At 60.2% G+C, this 23,303-nt stretch overlaps 8 protein-coding genes across 8 annotated transcripts; all 8 read right to left on the bottom strand.

Annotated features, from left to right (window-relative positions):
- Positions 1–952: 952 nt before the first annotated feature.
- Positions 953–2,047, bottom strand: LMJF_25_2350 (conserved hypothetical protein; the record flags this gene model as incomplete). Its single annotated transcript, XM_001683945.1, has 1 exon — positions 953–2,047. The coding sequence occupies one exon, from the start codon at positions 2,045–2,047 to the stop codon at positions 953–955; it is 1,095 nt and encodes a 364-aa protein (XP_001683997.1).
- Positions 2,048–4,881: 2,834 nt separating this feature from the next.
- LMJF_25_2340 (putative serine/threonine-protein kinase) lies at positions 4,882–6,048 on the bottom strand (the record flags this gene model as incomplete). The annotated part of the gene is made up of 1 exon (XM_001683944.1): positions 4,882–6,048. The coding sequence occupies one exon, from the start codon at positions 6,046–6,048 to the stop codon at positions 4,882–4,884; it is 1,167 nt and encodes a 388-aa protein (XP_001683996.1).
- Positions 6,049–7,977: 1,929 nt separating this feature from the next.
- Positions 7,978–10,491, bottom strand: LMJF_25_2330 (conserved hypothetical protein; the record flags this gene model as incomplete). Its single annotated transcript, XM_001683943.1, has 1 exon — positions 7,978–10,491. One exon carries the CDS (start codon positions 10,489–10,491, stop codon positions 7,978–7,980), a length of 2,514 nt encoding a protein of 837 aa, XP_001683995.1.
- A 963-nt stretch (positions 10,492–11,454) lies between these two features.
- LMJF_25_2320 (conserved hypothetical protein) lies at positions 11,455–11,892 on the bottom strand (the record flags this gene model as incomplete). Its single annotated transcript, XM_001683942.1, has 1 exon — positions 11,455–11,892. The coding sequence occupies one exon, from the start codon at positions 11,890–11,892 to the stop codon at positions 11,455–11,457; it is 438 nt and encodes a 145-aa protein (XP_001683994.1).
- Positions 11,893–12,908: 1,016 nt separating this feature from the next.
- Positions 12,909–14,642, bottom strand: LMJF_25_2310 (conserved hypothetical protein; the record flags this gene model as incomplete). The annotated part of the gene is made up of 1 exon (XM_001683941.1): positions 12,909–14,642. One exon carries the CDS (start codon positions 14,640–14,642, stop codon positions 12,909–12,911), a length of 1,734 nt encoding a protein of 577 aa, XP_001683993.1.
- Positions 14,643–15,653: 1,011 nt separating this feature from the next.
- LMJF_25_2300 (conserved hypothetical protein) lies at positions 15,654–17,645 on the bottom strand (the record flags this gene model as incomplete). Its single annotated transcript, XM_001683940.1, has 1 exon — positions 15,654–17,645. The coding sequence occupies one exon, from the start codon at positions 17,643–17,645 to the stop codon at positions 15,654–15,656; it is 1,992 nt and encodes a 663-aa protein (XP_001683992.1).
- A 929-nt stretch (positions 17,646–18,574) lies between these two features.
- LMJF_25_2290 (conserved hypothetical protein) lies at positions 18,575–19,465 on the bottom strand (the record flags this gene model as incomplete). Its single annotated transcript, XM_001683939.1, has 1 exon — positions 18,575–19,465. The coding sequence occupies one exon, from the start codon at positions 19,463–19,465 to the stop codon at positions 18,575–18,577; it is 891 nt and encodes a 296-aa protein (XP_001683991.1).
- Positions 19,466–21,563: 2,098 nt separating this feature from the next.
- LMJF_25_2280 (conserved hypothetical protein) lies at positions 21,564–22,547 on the bottom strand (the record flags this gene model as incomplete). The annotated part of the gene is made up of 1 exon (XM_001683938.1): positions 21,564–22,547. The coding sequence occupies one exon, from the start codon at positions 22,545–22,547 to the stop codon at positions 21,564–21,566; it is 984 nt and encodes a 327-aa protein (XP_001683990.1).
- Positions 22,548–23,303: the final 756 nt, after the last annotated feature.

The following is a 23,303-nucleotide window of genomic DNA, read 5'->3' as shown; positions in this document are numbered from 1 at the left end:
CGGTCATCTCAGCACGGCCCCCGCCTCAAAGGCAACGCGCCCGCCCGCATCCCAGGTCGCCCCGCAGCCGCTCCACCCATGCTGCTCGCCACGTGGTGCATATCCCTCGCGGGGCGCCTGAGCCGCCCCGCACCACTAAGCAGTGAGGGCCGAGTGGGATACGCTCCAGCCACGTTGACACACTGTGCCCATCATATGGATGGCACACGCGTGCGCAGTGCCGCAGGTCGCTCCGGTGCAACGCCGTCCACCACCGGACCGCCGACATGAGTAGCGCGGAGTCTCTCCGACTCCCCAACGTCGTAGGCGCCTGGCCCTCTCACCACGAGAAGGGGCTGTGCATTGGCCGGAATAGGGGAGGGGAGGGGCTGCCCGGCTTCGCCACACACCGAGTGGGGAGAGGGGGTGGGTGCACGGAGCCCTGCGAGACGACTCGCTGAGGCGTGTGTCCCTCCTCCCACCACCACCCCATCCGCCGTCAGTGAGGGGGGGGGGGGAAGGGGGAAGAAAGCGAGAAAAGGCAAAAGGGTGCCGGAGTTGCGCCACACTTTCGCTTTTCAGTGAAGCAGCTGCACACACGCAGCCCTGCCAGTCGCCGTCAGCGTGCGCCGAGCGTGGTTCATTACGTGTGCGGAGGCAACTACTTGTGTGCATCGAATCCGCGGCAGCCGCGTCGTCAGCCGCTGGGGCAGCGCTGAGGTGTGGAATACGGAAAAGGGAATGGGGGGAGAGTGCGCGCGTGTGGGCAGGCGCGCACGGCAGCAGAGGAAGCCGGGTGGCCTCCAAATGAGAGGCGAAGAGAATCCCTCTGACAAAAATAGGCATCACCCCCTGGCCCCCTCCTTTCTCCCGCCTCTCCACGTAGAACACACAGCCTCTCTTTCGTGGTGACCAGAAACCGCCAACGACCCCACCCACACACATGCAGGTGCTCGTGGGCACCTTTCACCCTCTAGCGAGGCTGCACTTGAGTCCTACGGCGCTGACTGTAGACACACCTCTGCAGTGCTCTGCGAGCTTGCTTGATACGACTGCGTAATGCATGCAACGCAGCGCACTCGCGGCGCGCCATGGATACGTGATGCTGAAAGAGCCGCTCCTGTCGGTCCACCGTCTGTGCTTCCTCCAACAGCACGTCCAGATTGTCCTCTAGTGCCACGTAAGCGGTGTGCACCGCAGCCTGGCAGGTCGCCAGCGCGTCGTTGAGGCTGATCAACTCCTCATAGTTCCTCTTGAGCACAGCGCTGGCTGGAACCACGGACGTTGACTTTCCACCACTTCGGGTACGCTCGACCCACTTCGCATGACAGCTGTATGAGCTACTCGGCCGCGCCGCGGTCACGGCCGCCAATGTTGCCTTCATCTCCGCCACACTGCTTTTGAGAAGTCTCTCGTACCCGCGCCACTCCTGCACCGCCGCGTGGATATCGGCGGCGGTGAGAGTACCGACAAGGCGCGCCGTGCTGTCATCGCCGTACGCAAGGGTCTCCTCATCGGGTGTTGGTGATGCCGCGCTCTTGTCAGGTTTGGCTCTCTGGAATGTACGTTCAATGTGGGTATCATCGAGTGTGGCCGCGTCGCGCAAGAAGACATCTGCCCCTGCTCCAGTAGCCGTCGCAAAAATCGTCAGGAGCTGCTTCGATGAAACTGGAGACGACTGAGATGAAGACGACTGGGAGTCTAGCCAGCTCAGTAGTTGGTGTATCACACCCCCTACGCTCACATCGCGCGCATCAGAGCGGTTTGCAGCGATCTCGTGGGCATAGGCGCCGATGGGGTCAGACGCTGGCATCCGCAACGACGGCACGTCGAAAAATACTGCCACATCGTCGTCCGCGGTGGCTGGTACTTGCGGTGGGGATGCGGATGAACCACCCCCAAAAGGACGAGGCAGGTCGCGCCGCCGGACTCCGATGTGTTCGAGAGTGGATAGAACGGTATCCTCCATCCGCCGCAGATCAAAGAGAAACGATAGCAGCGGGTCAACGACGGCTGCAGGAGCACCATAACGGAAGCCGTGACGCTGGCCGTCGCCGTTAGACGTCATCTGCACTTTGCAGCGACAATTCTACGCGAGAAATGTGTGTGTGCGTGTGTGTGTGTGTGTGTGTGTGTTCTTATGGGTCGTCCGCGAGGGAGGTGAGAGGGTGCGCATGCTAGTGCGCGTGTGCGAGACACTGAAGAAGAGCAGCGGTTCACGGACACGTATTAAGAAAACAAGGAAGAAAGAGGCGAACACGGGAAGCACACTGGGCTGACATGCACAGCAACACGAGTGGAAAGGTAACCGAGAAGGCGCAAGAGAGAGGACGCTGTTACCGACTCCGTGGAAACCCAGGCCCTGTCGAGAGGCTGCGCCCCGTTGAAAGGTGGAAAGCGGCAGTTCTTCGGACAAAGCTGTGCGACCCTCGATAAGGCGGGTGGCAGCAGCGTGTACGGGGTGCCAGCCTGGGTGGGTGGCTGTCGACGCGCGCCGCATTCGAGGGCTGTTTCGCCTCTGTCCTCCACACACGCACACCACACACACACACACCAGACACATATATGCACATTAGCATACCTACGCGCACAGAAAGGCGCACGCGAACATCCACAGAGCCGTGCGCACATGACAACGCGCATCAATCGCCCGCTCTCCATCTCGAGGAAAGCTCGTCTAACAAAGAAACCGAGTCGCATAACTTCTCTCTCCTCCTTTACAACGCAGGCGCCCACCTGCGCTGGCGAAGGCCTCGAAACACACGCGCCCGCCAACGAAGGCAAAAAAACGGACAAACACTCAAGTATCTACACACGCCATAAATGCGGCGGGATGAGGCGGGGCGCGGGTGTCACACACGTGCAGAGACAGACAAGCACGCGGATGCACATGCTCTCCTCGCCCAAGAGCCAAAGGCACGGAGACCACAACACTCTCACATACCGCGAGGGCATGCAGTCGTCCATGTTCGTGCAGCTCCAAGAACAACTGCAAACTCACATAGGCGAAAAAAAAGAGAAAATGAAATCAAACAAGCCAAAAAGAAGAAGATGGCAGTCGGACAAAACGAGTGTGGGAGAGAGACCTTCGCTTGTGATTCGGGTGTGCAGCCGTTGCGGCACCCCCGCACGCACATTGCATCCGGTGGTGTACCTCCTCTGCCTACCCACATGCCGCCTTGTGGGCCTGTCCACCCGAGACACACGGACACATCCCTGTGGCAAGGCAGTCCGCCCCAAACATATATATATATATATATATGTATACGGGCGGATGTCACACTCACCCAACGACACGCATGGCGGCATTGCTGAGTACGCAAGTGTGCAGTGTGTGCAAGGAGAGGCACGGCTCGGCAGGAGACGAAGTGGGGAAGGGGGGATGACACTGTTGGCGGCAGTGAGCGGAGAAAAGAGAGGCAAGACGAAAAGAGAGAAAGTGGGATTGATAGATAAACGCACGCTGTAGGCCAACGAACCTTGGCAAGAGAGCTGCTTTCAAGGCTCGAGCCCACAGACACAGTTACATACACATAAAACAGCGCACGTGACCCTGCTAGCCCCTACAACAACTCCACGCCGATGGATGCGGTGGCAAGGACAACTAGGAGGTGGAGATGGTGAGAGAGGGAGTGTGCATGTGTGGGAGTGTCGCAGAAGAATGGCAGGGAAGAACACAGGGAGCCAGCTCAAGAATGCCGAACAAAGCAAAAAAAAAGAAAACGAGCAACTCAACAAGACTCTGGTGGCGTATGGAGGGCGGGTGGGTTGGTGGGAAGCACAAGGAATCGGAGGGAACCGGGGGGAGGAGGGGGTTGGTAGATCCACAAGAGAAGACGAAAACATCAAGAAGTAGAGGAGCACCAGCCAGTATCGCACGATCGCGTCTCTCGTAGTAGTAGTAGTAGTACCTCCGCCGGTGAGGAAAGAGCGAGAGAGGGACTGTGATCTACGCGCACATCGGCTGCGTCCGCACCGGGACGCAGCACGAAAGAGAGAGAGAGAGATCACATTTCAGCGGTGGCACGCACACATGGGAAGACGGACGGACAGAAAGACACACGCTGGCTACGCTGCAACGAGAAGAGCACCGATGGCAGCGAGTAAGAGATCCGGAAGGACATGAGCACGTGTACGCAAAACAGCAAGATGACGACAGCGGCAGGTGCAGAGCGAGCAAAGGGAGAAAAAAAGTGAAGAGATAATAATCTAAGCAAGCATACACACACGCACCCGCACATAGAGAGGGGGAGGGAGGGAGAAGGGAAGGGAGGTAAGAGGGATTTGTGGCCGTTGACGACGGGCGTGTGCTTTGTGGAAGGAGTGCGCCTGTATGAGGGAGAGACTGGTGGCGCACGGATAAAGAATGGCCCGTCACTCCTTTTCAAAAGTGTTCGTGCGCATGATAACGATTGACGGCTGTGTGTGCGCGTCTATGCGAAAATCTTCGCCGACGTGGGTAGGCCATTCAAGCAGTCGGTGGCTGTATCGTCACACTCATGCACACGCGCGCTCAGACGTGAGAAGACAACTTGGCGCCGCCCTCCACACCGTGCATGCACACAACGATTCCGCTTGTGATATGGTCCTGGGTATGTGGGTGTGTGCAAGTGCGTCTCTGTGTGTTTGCCTGGGTAGTAGAGTACATGGCTTCTTCTTGTCTTCATGCAGAAAACGAAGGGGGAGGGAGAGGGAGGAGGGGCGCGCGTGTGAAAGAGAAACACACGCACACCAAGCGCAAGGGAGACACCACCCAACGCTAAGATGACGAAAACGCAAGCTTAAACAGACGAAAATGCGTCTTCGGTTGTATTTCCGTTTTAAGGATTCCTTTCCTGCGCCCTCCCGTCCTTTGGCGCCGCAGCAAGCCGCGTTTGCAGGTTCGCGCATGCCCCGGCCGCGTCAGCTGTTGTTCAGGTGGCTGTCCGCCGTGCAGGAGAAGCCGCCAAACAACCTCTGCTGGCCATCGTTGAGCTGCGAGCTCTGTGCCGGCGTATTCACGACGTGGTGCGGGTTCTTCAAAGAGGTCGAGGGGCCAGCGCTGACGTTTTTGCGCGCAGCCAGCATCTCCTCCACCGACGGCAGTGGGGTCCACCGCGATGGGGCAATCTTGCGCTGCGCCACCTCCTCAAAGCTGATCCCGGTCCAGTAGGGGTGCTGCTTCACCTCAGGGCCCTTGATGCGACGGTTGGGGTCCTTCATGAGCAAGCGGCTGATCAGATCCTTGGCTTCCGGCGACACCGCCACGCCACTGGGGAAAGAGAGGTCAGAGTACAAGATGTTGTCGAACACCTCCGTCATGCTGCGGCCATTGAAGGGAGTGCGGCCGCACAGCATGCGGTACAGCAGAATGCCGAAGGACCAGAAGTCCACTGCGTTGGTGTACTCACGTTGGCGCAGCACGTCAGGAGCCACGTAGAACGGCGACCCGACGAACGAGTTGGCGCGCAGTTCCTTGTCGGAGACGTCCTGGCCGTCCTTGTGGAAATCCTTGGACAGGCCGAAGTCTGCAAGAGCGCAGTGGCCCTCACCATCCAGCAGAATGTTCTCTGGCTTTAGATCTCGATATATGACGCTGTGCTCGTGCAGGCACATAATGGCCAAGAGGATCTCGGCACCGTACAGCTGCGCTGTTGCCGGGTCGAGCTGCTTCTTCGGGACGGAGTTCATGTACTTGTCGAGGTCACCGCCAGGCATGTAGTCCATGACGAAGAACAGCTTGTGCTCCGACTGGAAGGTCCAGTACAGTTTCAGCAAGTAGGGGTGGTTCAGGCGAGTCAGCACGTTGCGCTCCGTAAAGACGTCCTGCACTCGCTTGTGGTCCAGCAGGCCCTGCTTGTTGATCACCTTCATGGCGTAGTACTTGTTCGTGGAGAGGCGACGGCACAGCACCACGTAGGCAAAGGAGCCCTTGCCGAGGACATCGAGGGTCTCGAAGTCGTCTTTGGTCAGCTTCTCCGGCGCCTCAGGGGTTTCCACACGCTTGTTCTCCAAGGTAGGCGTCGACTCGGACTTCTTGTCCTCCTCTTTGTCCTTCTTTTCCTTCTTCTTGAAAAGTTTCATGAACATTTTGACGGGGTGGGGGGGCGCTTGAGGTGTGCAGAAGGGAAATGTGTCGTCGCTGAGAGCGAGCGAGGGGAGGCGTGTATGCGCTTGTGCACAGAGACGGCCGCCAAGAGGAGAAAACAAACGGCTGATGTTTGCCGGCTTACGCGCGGGGAAGGGGGAGCGGTTGGCGGTGGCCTGGAGGAGGAGGGCACCGCACACAGATAGACGAGGGAGGGGGGGGGGGGGGTATGTGCGCTACGCGGAAGACAGCAAAGAGAGAAGCGGATGCTCGTTGCGTTTTCGTACGGTGGTCAGTCCCCGAGACGGTTGTGGTATCGAGAGTGATACAGAGAAAGCACGCACGTACGCGCCGGGGGGTAAGTGCGAAGGAGAGCGGGACTCACACACGCACACGCAGAGAAAGAGAGACTGTAACAGGATGGAGGCGTATGCTTTGTGACACAACCGTGTCTCTACGAGGATGGCGTTTAGGCGCCCCTTTTAGCTGATGTTGGTCGGCTCGACGCCTGGCGCTCTCTCCCAGGTGAGCGTTCGGTCTTCTGCTAGGCGTAGCGAAAGAGAGAAAACACAGGGCGCTTGTTTACGCGAAGGGAGAGCGCGAGTGGCTGAGGCTGCCGAGTGAAGCGGACGTCTGCGGTGTGTGGTGGTGCGTCTGTGGCGGAGATTGGGGGGAGAAAGAGGACGGCCAAGCGCGCACAACTGGTTGTTATTCACTAAAGGAGGGGGTGAGAGGGTGGTGATACAGCAGAGCCAGCGAAAGAGCGCACAGCTTTGTGTATACAGACTGATCAACAGAAACAGCAAAAAAGGCAGACAGGCTAGAAAATATATATGTGTGTATGTGTGTATGTGTGTGTGTGTGCGTGTGTGTGCGTGTGTGTGTGTGTGTGTGTGCGGGCGTGTGCGGGAGACGCACCCACACCAAGACACACAAGACAAACAAAGCACAGTAAGCGAGAGAGAGAGAGAAAGGGAGGGGGACAATGAAGAAACAACGGAAGCGAAAGGCAAAACGATGTCGAGGGCGGGCGGTGAAACAAAAAGGAAAATAAGAGGCAGCGGGTGTTGGGCGGTGTAGAGGGATGAAGAGACCTAAGTACGGAGGAAGTGCACACAGTTCTACGTCGTGTGGCAGGGAGAGAAAGAGGTGGCACCGAGACACACAAACGGCGGAAGCGAGACGAAAGAGAGAGAGAGAGAGGGGCCACGACGGGGGTGAGTCGATGTGGATAGAGAGAATGACAGCACATGAGGTGAAGGGGGCGCCGGGGATGAGAGAAGCAACAGTGCTGCATTCTGAGAATGAGCCACCGCACGACTTCAGCGTGCTCACCAAGAGGGTTGAGAAGGGACGTTGATACATCCGCTGTAGCCTGAATCGCCTGATAAAGTGCATCATGCATGTCCGCGTGTTTGCTCGTTTATCATCTCTGGCGATGCCGCTCATGCTTGGTTTCAGAAAGTGGTCACGTGTACGGTGGAGGCGAAAGAACGGCTTCCAGCGGCGTTCACTCGGGAAGAGAAAACGGCATTCACCAGCAGCAGTGCAAGGAGAGATGTGAAACGCGTATCAAGAGACCGCCGGAGCACACACCATCACGCGCAGAGAGGGAGATGGCAAGACCGAATGGGCGAAGGGGCGCACAGAAAAGCAAACGCGAGAAGCAAGCGAGCGCCAGCCAAGTGGGTCGACGGCAGAAAGGGAAAAGCTGGAAGCACACGCAGAGTAGCAACAGCAGCGAGGCGGCAGGCAGGCGAAGCCGTCCACAAGTGTCAAAGAGCAACACACACAAACACACACACACAAAAAAAAAAACGGTGAAAACAGCGAGAGAGAGAGAGAGAGAGCGAAGCAGGCGCGACATGCGCACACAGACCACCCTACCATGGCATCACCCCCGCCACCGCATGCACGCACATGCCTAAGGACTACAATTCGTGGAGAAGCTCGGTGAGGTGGCTCTCCAGGCTCAGCAGACGGCTTGGCACAGCCGGCGGCGAGGAAACGGCTACTTTGACCTGCAACTGCATTGGCGCAGCGGCGCTTGCACCTGCAGCCCACCCCCGCAGCTGCGTACACGCCTCTGCCACGTCCTCGGCGCGACTAAGGCGGTGCGGCACGGTATGGGGCCCGAGGAGAAGCCGCATGTGCACCGAATCTAAAAGAGCGCTGGCGTACAGCCAACAGCAGAAGCAGAGCGCCTCCTCGCCGTCAGCGATAGGTGGTCCAAGGAACACCAGGGAGAGCTCTTCCTGCGTGAACTCGCCATTGTCGACCGGCTGAGGGTCGGAGGTGGCGTTGGCGTGTTCGCCCATCCAGCCAACCATGCGAGGAACCCACAACGCCACATAGCGGCTCATCACTCGCTCCACCACATCCAAGGTCGGCGCATCTGTTGACGCGGCGAAAGAGACACCGCTGCAGGCTTCATGGACCCACTCTGCGAGTGCCGCCCGCCGCTGCACCACCTCTCGTACGCCGTCCAGCGCCACAGAAAACGGTACGAGAATGTTCGACGCGTCCCTCTCCCACGGGTGCAGGCGAAGCAGGGTCAGCACGCACGCCTGCAGTGTCGTGACGCCGAACGCCTCCTGCGAGGTGGACTCCATAAACAGCGGCTCGGCTGCAAAGTCGGACAGCAGTTTGGTGACGGCGTAGAGTCGCCTGCAGCGAGACTGGCTCAGCACATACTGGTGAATAGGCAGCAGATCATCGGCGGAGCCGGAGGTGCTCCTCGCAGGCTTCTGCCGTCCATCGGTGCATGCCTGCGTGAGGCGCGTGGAGAGGTCGATCTCGCGGGACCATTGCACCAACACCTTGAGCAGCTGCGTGAGAGTCTGCGCCTCGTTGTTCAGCTTCTCTACACAGTGCACCGCGTCCGTGTACGGGTCGAAGAGCTTCTCCTGGCTCTCACTTTGGCGGGCAAAGGCAACGCCAATGTCGTCGAGGGTGACGGCATCGCGCAGCCGCGCTACAGACGCCGCCAGCGCCGTCTCCTCCGCGCGGTAAACCTGGCTGTACAAGTTTAGCAAGACGGGATAGCAGTGCTGAAAGACGCGGTCTGCCACCCAGCGACCCACCAGAGCCTCCCCTCCATAGTCGAGCACCTTCGACTGCTGCTCCGGCCCTACCATGTCCAGCACCCAGCGCACCATCGAACGCGCCAGCGACGCAATATCACGCAAGGCCAGGTCAAGGTCCGCAGCGCTGATGCACCGCCCCTCCGCTGGGTGGATGCAGCCGCCATACGCATTACGCAGCGTGCACCACCCGAGTGGGTTGCCGTGACCACCAGCACCCACTTCCGTGTCTACACCGCAAGTGCCATACAGGCAGTAGAAGCAGCGCCGGAACACATGCAAAGCCGTCTTGGCGACCTTGTGAGTGTTGAGCAGTTCAAGCACGCAGCTGCGCACGTACTCTGTCGAGTTGGACTGCTGGATGCCTTCACGAGATATGTCAGCCTTCTCATAAGCGATGCGGCGCGCCTCGGCATCGGCGTTGCTCAGCAGCGACTCCCACTGGAAGCTCTCGCGCCACTCGTACACCTCCGTGTCCATGCGGGCCTGTGGAGTGAGACTGGGCAGCACGAGCTCTCCATCTACGGGGCTGGAAGCGTTGCGCCAGTCGGCGGATATGCGAACGCCAGACGGCAGCGTAACGTGCCCCTCACCGCTGAATTTGCCATCACGCCACACCACATCCAGCACGACGCCGTCCCATCCTGGTCGCGACGCCGGAGGCCATCGAGCCGCCCCGCATGGTGCGTGACGCTCAGCGAGTGGCTTGCTATCGCCGCTCCCGCAGCTCCATCCACCATCGCTGCACAAGCGAGAGAGACACACCTCCACCTCGGCAGGAAATACGAAAAGAGTACCAGTGTCGTGGAACTGGCCGCGGCGGAACCGACCAATGTACCGGCTCCCGCTGGCCCACATGTAGCACCCGAAGCCCTCGCGCTCATTGTCCGCCCACTCCCCAACGTAACGATCGCCGCTGAACGTCACCAGCTCACCCCAGCAGTGCCGCGACGGCTCCACAGAGGCGGCCCAGGCGCTGAACTTGGAGCGGGCCTGTGCCGAGGGTGGCTGCTTCACTTTCAGCTCCACAAAACCGCAGTAGCGATCCCCGTTCGGATAGTCGACACGAGTAGAGGAGGAGAGGTCAGGCCGATCCATCCGCCACCGTGCCCACAGTGTGAACGTGGGTGTGCACAGGCGTCCGTAGCCGTCACGCCAGCGCTGCACAAAGTGGCCCTCGTACCGCGCTCGGCCGTCGCCAGAGCGCCAAACACCGCGTCCATGGGGAATGGCTACACCACGCTTCACCTCAACAGCGCCTTCGTACGAGTCGCCAAGTTCCAAGGAGAGGTGATGGCTGATGCTGCTCGCCAAGGACGTCGCGGCCGCCGCCGTAGAGCCGTCTCGCGGAGACGTCCGCATGCGCTCCAACACACACAGCGGGAGTGAAAAAGCAAAGCCTGAAAATGGAGCGGAGACGCTTGAAAGGGAGAAGCGCACCAATCCTTTGTCGGCCTCCTGTCCCCTTTCATCTGCCGCCAGTCCCGTCGCGAGCCACAGTGCGTTGAGTGGCGTACCTGCACTGGCGACAGCGAGGCGGGTAAGCACGTGTGTGAAGAGTCAAAGGGAGAGAGAAAGGACGCGGGAAAGGCACGAAGAAGACGAGGAGTGGCGGGGTGGGTGAGGCGTTGAGGAGGCCAGCCACAAGGCGCGGAGGAGCGAAGGCAGCATATGTGCGAGAGCGCATACGAAGAATGTCACGCCCATCAGGGTCATGCAGATACGTACTCACAAGCAGACCCATGATGGCAGAGCGAGTCGCGATGTGACTGGCGCGTGTGCAGCCCCACTGGTGTCTGCCATCAGCTTACGCACCGCCCGCTCTCAGCCTGTGATCGTGGCGGCAGCCGCACTCGGTCGGTTTTGCTGCGCCTCTCACATCGTTTATCAACTCAGTCCCGCCAGCAGAAGTGAACGGCACTCGGGGAGGGAGGAGGGGACAAGAAGGCACGCCACAGATGCAACAGCATACGTGTCCGCACGCGCGAGAAGAGAGTAGGTGCGCACGACAACGAGCCGACAGGAGCGAGGATGGGCGGTGGGCCGCAGCGCCCGTACGTACGAGCGAGGGAAGGAGGACGGTACAGCGCACACCCAACGGCGACATGCCACCCCGACGATACGCCACTCGCATCACAACAACCAGCGCAGGGCACACAGCACAGCACCTTCGCAGAGAGCCGCATACCTCGACTGCTTGCCTCCGCTCGAACCAGCTGACTTGCTTCGTCTCCTCGCGCACCACTCGACGAGGCTTCCTCGTGCCTCGGCCGGCACACAAGCATACAGGGCTACTTCGGTTGCCACCGTCGCGCCGCCCGTTTTTCATGCGATCGTAACATGCGGCTTGGCTCTTGGCAAGGCTGGAGAAGTGGCCGCCGTCTTCTTGGACGACGTTGACGCCTCACGTGCCGCCTTCTTCGCCGCCTCGTACTGCTGGTAGTAGTCGTACACCTCCATGTCATCCGCGTACTTGAGAGCCGGGTCTGGGTGCTGATACCAGTTCGGGACAAAGAGCACGAGGCACACCACCGTCGCCGCACACACACCGATGACAGTGACGAACACGCAACCCATCCAGTACGCGACCGGAAAGGAGACGGCCAGTGACCCCCACAGAATGCACTGGAACATGTCTGCGCAGTACCCCTGATCCCGAAGCGACATGGGTGAGAAGAGACCAGCTACCCAGCGTGCGGCGGGGTGCACCTTGCGCAGTGCCAGCGCAGCGGGATTCGCTTCGGGTGTGGCGGCGGCCTCCATGAACGGCACACAGAAAGCACGGGGCTCAACGACGGTGGTGGAAATGAGAGGAACACAATAGAGACAACAGCGGGAGATAGGGGACGGGTAGCGGATGCTGCGGCTGCCGTCGCCACGAAAAGGAAAAACAATGGAATCCAGACTTTAGTGGCCACGTGCACACGCAAAGTTACCGTGCACGGGCAGAGAGAGTGTGTGGCGCAGCAGGAGTAGAAGCCGCGTCCGCCACGGGCCACATTGGGAAGTCGCAGAAGCAGCAGCCGCAGAGGTAGAGCGAGACCAAGAAGGCGCGTGAAGGAAGGCGAGAGAGGGAAACAGAGGGATGAAAGGAGGAAGAGAAGAATGGTGCAAAGGAGTGGGCGGAGAGTGGGAGAGAGGCAGAGTGGATGCACCGACCGCCAGTGGCTCTCAAGGCCGCTGTGCATCACCACAAACCCAGATGCGATGAAGACACGAACCAGCAGATGCAATCGGCGTTCGGCCTCTGCCTGCCGCGGTGCGAGTCCATGCAGCACATCGCCGACGAGTAGAATTTCGAGAAAGAGTGGAGATGGTGAAAGGTCAGAGGGGAAGCAAGAGAGCAAGAGAGCAAGAGAACTCCAACGATAGACACAAGCCTGAAAAGACACGCCCATATATCCTGCAACGATGTACGTCGCCTCTCCCATACACGCTTCCTACATGCCCGTCAAACCGTTGGTATGCGCGCGCGTCTACCCGTTGATGTTGCCCCTGATGATAGTTGTGGAAGCAAAGGCATAAGAGAAAGGGGAAAAGAAAGCAATGAACGGGAGAGAATCGAGGAGAGGGCAAGTACGTCCTGAAGCAGCTGTGCCCACACACGTGCGCTGTTCCGCACTGCATTGTCACAAACTCAGCTCGGAGATCAGGTGTCCCCCCCCCACACACACACACAGCGCTGTAGCCGCGAGCCCCATCGCCACCATCACCGTTTCACCGCCTCGCGGTCACCCCCGCGCCCCCCTCCCTCCCACGACGCTCGGTTCCCTCCGCTGCTACTTAATCTTATTCGCATACTTGACGCGGTAGATGGAAATCCAGTGCAGTATCGCGGTCACAGCGTTCTGATGAAAGGCTACGTCCGTGGAGAAGGATACGGCAGTGGCTGTGCTGCCGCTGCCACCAGCACCACTATCACTGCTAGGGGAGCCAAAGACAGCTTGCGCGTCAGAGAAAGCCTCTGTCTCCTCTACATCATACTGTGGAGGGTTGCGCCGCATGAGCACGGCCGCAAACGTCAAGGCCAGCACCCGCTCGTTCACCCCATTCACCTCCTGGTTCGCCAGAAGGCCGCAGCACAGGTCAAGTATCCAGAGCAGGATGCCGCGAAGGTACGGCGGCATGCCCTGCATGTATCCGACGGGGTCGCAGTTGAAGAAGGACGAGTCGAAGACGGCGATGTCCATCTGCGCCAGCCAGATGAGGATGGCCCCCATGATGACCGCGGGCGGTGACCGCTGCAGCACCTCTGGCAAGCGCGTCGCGCTGTTGGGGAAGAGGGCCTCGGCAGTAGCGACGTTGGATGAGCCCAGCTTATCTGAGCCTGGGGCGTAGCGCGCTGGCTGTGCAGAGGACACCGGCGGCTGGTACTGGCGCGAAAGCGGCGCCCTCTTGGCGTCTGGCACCGAGGCCCAGTAGCTGGAGATTGTCGCGGCCATGTTCATCTCATCAATTAGCGTCTTCGTCAGGCGCATCGTCTCTGACATGACGAGCTCATTGTGGGTGCGGTAGTTGACGGACTTGCCAAGAAACAGATGCACAACGGCGGGGCTGGTGTACCCCTGCTGCCGAATGAACGCGTGCTTCAACACCTGCAGCATGAGAGGGGCACTGTACTCCCCGAGGGGGGACTCCAGCACCGTCAGTGGAAGGCACCCCGGTAGACGCTGCTTGAACAAGTCCTGCTTCGGCGAAATAACTGCGAAGGTCACAAAGTACTTGAGGATGCCGTTCACGGAGAGCACCAACACCTGCTCATACTCCCACAACACAGCGTGCGGGGGACGTTGCATAATAAGGCGCACGTCCATGGACTCCCCACGGTGCAGCTCCGCCTTCTCCAGTTTCGCCTCCAGGAACTTGTCTTCCGCCCGCACGCCGTCAATGACAGTCTGCGTCTGCGCGATCGCGACCGTGAAAGGGTGCGAGCCGTTGTTCTGCACGGTGACCGTCGCAGTGAACGCCTGCGCGTTCTCGGCGATGTCGTCGACGCAGTTGCCCACAAACCGAGAGTGCGGGTTCGTCACGCTCATTTTCGGCACGTACTTGAGCGTGGGCAGGACACGGCGCAGCTGCGCCAGTCCAATCGGGTCGTCGTGGTTTGTGCGTGGTATAACGTTGGACGCCTTCGCCTGCAGCTCCGTTGTGAGCACGTCAAAGGCGAGTCGCTGACACCGTGCCGCCCAGGCACCGCTAGCGTTGACGCAAAGTTTTCGAATGCTGCTCAGCACCGGCTCGGGAATGTCCTGGTCCGGGTACATGTAGCCGTAGAGGAACGGGTTGATCTGGGAGGAGTGGAAGGTGTCGAGGCGCTGCTGCGCCTTTTGTATTGCCTTGGCGTCTGAAGGTGGCGGCTGTGTGTGGATGCTGCTACGTCGTGCGCTGAGAAAGCACCCCGCCAGCTCGCCTGCGGTGAGGGCATAGCGCGCCGAAGGCGGGGTCAGCACCGCCACGTTGGTGCTCACACTCACCACAGGAGGGAGGCTGTTGAAGTCGTCAGGGACAGACATGAGGGTCAACAGTGCAACGAGATGGGCCGCCACAGGGGGAGGCAAGTGCGAGAAAGCAAAAAGTAGCGAATCGCGAGAGAGAGGCGCACGCACGTACGCACACGCAGCGCAGAGACGTTATGCGTAACCCCGCGTAGCAGGTGTGAAGCGCAGCCGTGCGACGAGTGGGTAAGCGGTCCAAGGAGAGTATCAGCTTCGCTCATAGGTGCACACAGAGACAGACAGGCGAAGAGAGAGAGAGCCACGCACGCAAGCCTCCCGGTGAACAATCTTCCCTCGCACGCTGTCCTTCGTTGTCTGCAGCACTTGTGCAGTAGTCGCACCCTACCGCGTTGTTATCAGACTTTGGCACACTCGGCCCATGAGCATGTGCGAGGCGAAAAGAGGTGAGTGCCAGTGCACCAACAGCGGTGCCACGACACGGCCGCGTTAGGCGGGCGGAAAAAGGGGGAATAGACAACATCCCAGGTGAGCGGCGGAGAGAGTGAGAGGGGAGGGGGAAAGAGGCAAGAGAAGAGACAGTAGCACCGTTGCTGCGGATGCGGTGGCCACGCGCTGGCAGCAGCGAGTGCGCCTCATCGCCTGCACAGCCCAGACACACCGACATGGAAGTGGTTGCTCTTCTCGTGTTGGGAGAAAGTCGGCGCTAAAAAAGCACGGGGATGCAAGGGGGAAGGGAAAGGTCGATTCGGCGCAGCGAGCCTCACCCCCCCCTTTCCATCCCCGCCTCGCCGCTACACATCCACACGCATGCGCGCGTGTGCTGCCACTTGAGTAGTCATCTGGCTTCCACGATCGTTGCACACGGAGGTGCTCGGAAGCAACCCCCTGCGCACGCCTCTCGCTTTATCACGTTGGCGCGTGACGCATCCGTCGTCGTCGTCGTGCAAGCCGGTACATAGTTGCGAGAAGAGACGAAGAGAGACGAGGAAGACAGGGAAGGAAGGAAGGGAGAGACCGGAGGAGGTGCTCGCCATACGCGCGCATACACGTGCACATCAAGCATGTCTCCTACTCGTGGGTGCCATTCTGGGCATTGGACAGCTTGAGCAGTTCGTCGTTCAGGAAGGTGATGCTCTCAGAGAAGGTTATCAGCTGGCTCCCGTGTGGATCGATCTGCTCCGCCATGAACCTCACCGCCTCCTCCGACTTGCTCGGGTCCAGCTCGCGCACGATGGAGGCGAACTCGAATCTGTTCACAATGCCGTTCTGGTCTTTGTCGTGCCGCCGGAATATCTTTACGTAAGGCTCCAAGAAGCGCACGTGCCCGTCCAGCTGGAAGTCTAGAAGCAACCGCACAAAGTCCTTGCACAGCAGTTGCGAGTGCCCTGCCGTCGGCGACAGCCTCGCATCCTCTTCGTTGCCTCGCTGCAGCTTTGGCAGGGACCGGCAGTGGAGGTACTCATGGATGATGTCCGTGATGAGGGCAGAGTCGCCCGCGTTGTACATGTAGTTAACCACCTCCTTCCACGCGCCCTCGGCCACCGTACCGCGCAACACCTGCTGGAGTGCGTTGCTCAGCTCCACTACACCGCTGAGCGGCCGCTTCGCCTGGATGTGCTTGCGCAGCAGCTCCTTCACCGTCTGGCGCACGTGCTGCTGGACGAAGCGGAACTCCTCATCGATCTCGTTTCGCAATATCTTGCCAAACACGGCTACGTCGTTATCCTCCGGCGCGTAGCGCCTCACGGCCTCCACGATGGCGGTGGCCCACTCGAGGATAATATCCCGCAGCCCATATTTTTGGTTCAGGCACGTGTACATGTGTTGCTCCAGCGTTTCGCGTGGCAGCTGGTTCTGCTTGCACTTTTCGTCGTACTTGACCTTGGAGGTGTAGATGTCTTCGATGATTTCCTTCAGCTGCCGGAGCGACAGCACCTTCGTGAAGCTCGACCTCCGCGCTTTGGGCTCTGAAGACGGCTGCTGCGATCGCCGCGTGAGCCCAGCTGGCGGCAGTGGCTGCGGAGAGGCGCCTATACGGCTCGCGTCCATGTGGGTGGTGTGCCCCGTGCGCGTCAGTGGGGTCGCTCCAAGCGACGCACGCACACCCGAACCAGCGCCATGTGGTGCCTCCTCCCTCTCGCGTCGCGAGTCTTCCCCTTCGATCGACGGGCCCTGTGCCCCGCTTTCTTGGAAACACTCGATGAGAGAGCGGATGTCGTCCATCGCGTCCTGCATGTCCCGCTTCATGTGCGCCAGCCTGCTATCACGATCTCGCAGTATATGGCGCCAATGCATGTCATACTGATCCATCATGGCCGACTCGTAACGCAGCAGCGTCTGCAGCTGTCGGCCGAGAACGTCGTGACCATCCTTGAATGCGTGCCGTATGACATCGCCGAAGCAGAACTCGTAGAGGAGCCGCCGCGCCTTGAGCACTTCGCCCTCCTGTGCGAACGCGTCGTCCTCCGCCGCCGTCAAACATGTGACGTGCTGCACGACGCGGTTCATGTAATCAAAGAACTCCTGCGTTGTGGAGGCGTCCTGGCGGCTGACATCGGCGAAGAGGCTCTCGATGCTTGCCGAGTCCGTCGGCTTCCAGTACGCGCGGTCCGCCGGCGCCATCTCAACGGCAGCAGCGATGTCACAGTTGACAGCGCCGCTCTCCTCAACCTCCTCTCTCGGATCCACCAGGGCGGTGCCATTTAAGCAGGTGAGGGCAGGAAGCCGCATGATCAGCTGCTCCTCCGCCTCCGCCGCCGGTGCTGGAAGGGTCACGGAGAGGGAGGTGAGCCGCGGCAGCGACTGCAGACCGTCCAGAATGCGGTGAACGCCCCCAAGAGGGTTGGAGCTGAGGTCGAGTGCTTCCAGCTTGGTCAGTGATGACAGGTCCATTGGGAGGTCACGGAGTTCGTTGTGCGACACGTTCAGGCAACGCAAGCGCGGCATCTTCGCCAGGAAAGGCACCAAAGCATCGAGCGAAGTCAAGCGCATGCCGGACAGCGACAACTCTGCTGCATCCAGCCTGTCGCGGATGATGTTCTCCACCTTGAAGGACGACATCGCGGCAGCACTTCGCCTCTCTTCGCTCGCACGCTCTCCAACGGCACAACACGGAAGGAGATGCGTGCGTGTGCGCGCACCGGTAGATGGCGCGCTCGATCCGGGCAGTCGATTCGAGCGTGAACGCGTTGATTTTGGATTGCTGCTTGATGGCGTGTGCGTGTGCAGATGAGCCCTCGGTCAGCACGCACACGTTTTTGGCTATGTGCGGTGGTGAGTGTGCTGCGTGCGCTAAGGTGAGCCCTGTCAGCGGAGGCACACGTACACGTAACGGAGGAGAATGGACAACGGCGCTGGAGGATGGAGAGGGAGTGACAGAGAGAGAGAGAGAGCAAGGGAAGCGGCGGAAGATGGAGTAAGGGAGGGACGAAGGGACGACACTGTCGTGCCGTCCCCGCCCCTCCCCTTCCCGGTGAGAACGCTCTCGGGAGGGAAGACGACGAGATTACAGCGCGGTGGTCTGTAAACCTGCAGACGAGAAGAATCGGGCATCGGCGAGTGGGTACAGAAGCATTCAAGTCATTATCCCCTGCCCTCTCGTCCTCCTCCTCCTCTCCTTAGCGGCCCCTCATCGATGCGTTTGCTCTTTTTGGCGGCGACCACCGTCATTGAGAAGCCGGCAGTGCCGTCAGTGCACCTGCCGCGACACGGCCACGCAGCAGCAGCAACGGTCCACAAATACACACGACGCCATCCTATCCCCGCGCGGCTGTCCTCGTGGTTCTCCTCGTCAGCACGCGCCGTCTGCCTCATATGGAAGCTGTGCTGCGATGTGCAGCACAGCTGGGAATAGCAAAGCAAGCACACTGCCATCGCAACGGAGTCGCCCAGCACTGCTGAAGGCGTGTGCGTCAACGGGTGGACACAAGCGCATATACCACCTAGAGCGTCATTGCGTCTCGGTGACAAGTTTCGGTGAGCCATCCCCCTCAAGCGGCGGGTGGGGCGGCGGCGTCCGTCGCGGTCCCCACACGCGGCGGCTCCTTGGCGACGTAGAAGTACAGCGGCACCAACGACTGTGTCGTGATGTGCTGGCGGCAGAACGGGCACACGGCCTCTTGCGGGTTCGACTGGATCCACTCAGCGATGCACCGCCAACAAAAGATGTGACCGCAGTTGGTCGCAGTTGGGCACTTGCGATTGCTCAAGCACAGCATGCACTTCCCTGACCGCGCGTCCTCGGCATCCTCGTCGCTGCTGGTGATGACGGCCGCCTCAGTCGACCGCTTCGCCTCGCGCGACGTGCGCTCCTTGCTGTAACGCCAAAGGCGCACGACCAGCTCTACCAGCAGCACGAGGCCCAGAACCAAGTACGAGCCCGGAGCACCATCGCTGTCCTGCAAGGTCCGCGACGGCTTCAGGCTCAGGAACCGAACCCGCGCAATGCGATGCGGCAACGTGCCGAAGCGCTCAAAGAGAAACAGCGCGCAAAGTACTGCCTTCCTCAGCACCTCCTCGACATCGGCCGTGGAGAGGTCAGGGAAGAGCTTACGGGCCACCACGAACACCGCCGTCGGCTCGACAAGTTGCAGCACAGCGAGCAGGAGCACGCGCGCCGGCCCAACCGGCTGCCACGGGTGCGCCTTAACCACGGGCAGCAGGTCACAAAACTCCTGCCCGAGCGTCTGCACTCGAGACATCGAAAAGAGTGTGTAGAGGGAGCAAGCTATGGCGGGGATGTGCGTGTCGTACTTGTTCGTGAGCTGTGCGCCGATGGTATTCATCATCAACTCTGTGATCGGTCGTGCGATTTGCATGTCGCTGATGTACGCATCCTTGTACAAGGAACGCAGGATGAAAGGGGCAGTGGCCGTCTGCATGTTTCTCCTGTCACGGTAAGAAGGAGGCACTACGTATAGGGGAGAGGGGACGAGGGTCTACACTGCGGCGCAACACGCGATTGGTGTGTGTGTGTGGGGGGGGGGGGGGGGCTCTCTGCTTTCAGATCAGCAGTGGGCCGGTGGTTGAGGGCAGAAGAAGAGAAGGGGATGCACGGTAGATATGTACTGACGCGCAGAGGTGCCTATGCGTCACCGTGATAATGTTCGTGATAGTGAGCCGCACGGGGTGGAGGGGGAGGGGGGGGCGAGCAACGAGTGCACATCCGAGGCTTTGAGAAACGGAGCAGCGCACGTCCAAAGTGCAAGCGGGTGGCGGCGGAAGAGGAGACGCCGGCACAAAGAGAGAGCAAGCTCAGGGAGTGGAGCGCCGCCATAATTCGAGAGAGGCGGTGAGAGACATGACAGCGGGTATGCCGCGAAGAGGCACTGCAGTTGAAAGGTCCCGATCCTTTTCAGGAGAGTGCCGTCTCCCGCGAGCGTGTTCACACGCCGGCGTATCGGGGGAATCGCGGGGGCTGCACAGACACGACGACAAAGTGAGCGGATGATCGCGTTTCTCTTCGAATCACAGCCTGCCACGCACGCACGTGTACACATCGAAACACGCGCCCCCTGCATGCGGCTCAAGCGGAGACGCCGGTACACGCAAAGGGGCTGAGAGCATGTGAGGTGTAGGGAGCCCCATATGCACGGCGTTGTTGGTCTGCCTGTAGGACGAGAGAGCGTGAAAGCAATCCAGGCGAAAAAGTGGCGGTCGGTGGGGGGGGGCGTAAGATCAGCAAAAAGAGAGGAGTCTGAGAGCGCCCACGCAGAGCACACAGAAGCACCGTCATGCGCGCGCGTGACGCTGTTTTCTTCCTGCCGCCAACGTGACCGTCTCGCTGCCATACAACGCGAGGTCGACGCTGCACCCCCGGCCCTGCCACAGGGCCCCTCCCCCTCGCATCGCGTGGCGCGGAGCAGCCGTAGACACGCGCGTCACAGCAGCCCGCCGACCCGGTCATCTCAGCACGGCCCCCGCCTCAAAGGCAACGCGCCCGCCCGCATCCCAGGTCGCCCCGCAGCCGCTCCACCCATGCTGCTCGCCACGTGGTGCATATCCCTCGCGGGGCGCCTGAGCCGCCCCGCACCACTAAGCAGCGAGGGCCGAGTGGGATACGCTCCAGCCACGTTGACACACTGTGCCCATCATATGGATGGCACACGCGTGCGCAGTGCCGCAGGTCGCTCCGGTGCAACGCCGTCCACCACCGGACCGCCGACATGAGTAGCGCGGAGTCTCTCCGACTCCCCAACGTCGTAGGCGCCTGGCCCTCTCACCACGAGAAGGGGCTGTGCATTGGCCGGAATAGGGGAGGGGAGGGGCTGCCCGGCTTCGCCACACACCGAGTGGGGAGAGGGGGTGGGTGCACGGAGCCCTGCGACACGACTCGCTGAGGTGTCCTGCGTCTTCAGAGACGTAGACATATACAAGAAAACAGCAGCACGCGCTCACACGTGCTGCGACCCTTCAGCGGCAGCGAACACGCCCGTATACGTTCTCAGCCCACTATATAGACCAAGCACCGCATGCGATTCACAGCATTGGTAGATGCGGTACAGAACAGATAAAAACAGCTGAAAAAGGATTGGGGAAGAGGTGAAAGACAGCAGTCCCTCTTCCACCAGCCGTGTGCCTGTGTGTGTGTTAGTGGGTGGGAGAGGGGCCTTCCTCCCTGAACATCAGGGAGGAAGGCAGACAGCGATGTCTTTAAGGCAGCGAGACCTATCACTTTCCCTCGCACCCCTCTCTCTCGCTCCTCTACGCTCTCGAGCGCACAAGTAGACGCGCATCGATCATTAGCCTCGCCGTATGGTAAAGGATGTGTGAGAAGTGTGTGCGCAGAGCACAAGAGCGAAGTCGGCACTTCGACGCCCCCATTCGTGTGGGCAACAACCAAAAAGGAAAAGGCTTCCTTCAGTTTTGCTCCTGACGTGCGACACCTATGCGTAGGTGTACACGGTGGCAGCAGCATCAGCGCGAGATGAGAAAATGTCACGAGGGATGCAGCTCACCATTCCCACAGCACTGCCCCTTTCATAGGTGTGAGGCATCGCCGCCGTCGCAGACAGTCGCATGTGACGATGCGGCCGGGGTCGTGGTGGAAGGCGAAGGTGGATCGCCGACGTCGTCGAAGCCACCCACCTCGATCACCACCTCCGTGCGTGCGTCTCCGCACGTCATCTCCTCTTCACGCCAGCCGCTCAGCGCAGCCCACAAGTTCGCGAGCACACTGCCGTGCGTAAAGACGTTCTCCTTCAGGTCCTTTGCTGCGTCGCCGGAGGTAAGGTTTCGCGAGATGAGGTAGGTGTGGTAAACTGCCAGCGACCACACCAGCAAGCCGAAGATGAAAGAAACCAAAATTAAGATGAGCTCCAGGCCGTACGTGTCGAAGAGGGCGGAGGTGAACGCGCTGGGGCCGTCCTCGATGACGGGTGTTACCTTGCTATGTCGGACGATGCGCTGCACAAAACTCTGAATGCCGCCGCAGAGGGCCGTAAACAGCATCACAGAGAGCACCCAGACGAGTGCAAAGTAGGACCGGTAGTTCTTCGCGCCGATGCATGTGCCCGTCCACGGGCAGTGGTGATCGCGGCGAGCCACACACTGATCACAGTAGCGGCAGTGTACCCCGCGATAGGGACGGTAGATGTTGCAGCTATAGCACCATTTCATCTCTAGCCGGGCTTGATGGACGCATCCGTTTTCGTCCAGGTACTCGCGCTCAAGCCAGAGCGACTCGCGCGGAGGCGCATCAGGTGGTGGGGGCGGCTGCCGCGGCTTGACGCCTGGGTCCGACAAGCCGCATAGAAGCAACACCGACACTGAAATCAGCGCCGTCACTCCAACGGTGATGCGAGCGGCCACGATCTCGTTTGTGAAGAACACAAACACGAGAGAGCAGACAGAGATGAGCACCACGCTCAACGTCATGATGCGCCAGTCGGGGCCAACAAAGATGCGGCCATTCAAGAAGACCTTAATGTTCCCATGGCGCCTTGGCGGCGCAGTGAGTGGCATTCACGTCGAGCCGAGCTCAAAAAGGGCGCGCACCAGCACACAACACGTACGTCGTCAATACGCCAAAAAAAAAAAAACTAACCCCACACGACCCACCCTTCTCACACTCCCTCTCTCTCTTCAAGGCAAAAGGAGAGCGAGGGCACTTAGGAGCGGAGGAGAGGATACGGGGGAGCAAGGAGCGACGCACAGCACGAGAAAGACGGAGCGGGGAAGGAGGGGGCAGTGGTGCGTGCAACGGCACAGAGAAGAGCACGGCGCAACAAACAGCAAACGGAGAGGAGGAGGCGTGTACACGGCACGTGGTTCCAGAGCCACAAAACACGAAAATCAACGCATACGAACATGCCACGCAACGCTGTGCTTGTATGCGTCCTTGCGAGTGGGTCGGTCAGTGACAGCGCGCCACCACCACCACCATCAACTCCTCCTCGTCTAGGCGATGAATCTGGCCGCCTCTCTCCTCCTGTCGGACGACCTCCAATGTAGCGCCAATCAAGCGTGGGAAGAGGCCGAAAAGGGACACAGCGGGGGGTATGAGCTCCTCTGACGCACGCGCGCCTCCACAAACGTCACAACGCACGGACTGAAATGCGAAGTCAAATGATAGAGCTAGCAGAGTGCGCAACAGTCTAGCCCTCTTCCCTTCTTCGCTGGCCGCCAGCGCGTCCCTCACCTGATGGGGAGACGAGGTAGGAGACACCGAAAGAGACTGGCACACACACACACACACGCACACACACGCGCGCGGTAACG

Source organism: Leishmania major, chromosome 25 (assembly GCF_000002725.2).
Source record: "Leishmania major strain Friedlin complete genome, chromosome 25".
NCBI classification, from domain to species: domain Eukaryota; phylum Euglenozoa; class Kinetoplastea; order Trypanosomatida; family Trypanosomatidae; genus Leishmania; species Leishmania major.
This window is presented reverse-complemented; position numbering and strand designations above follow the sequence as displayed.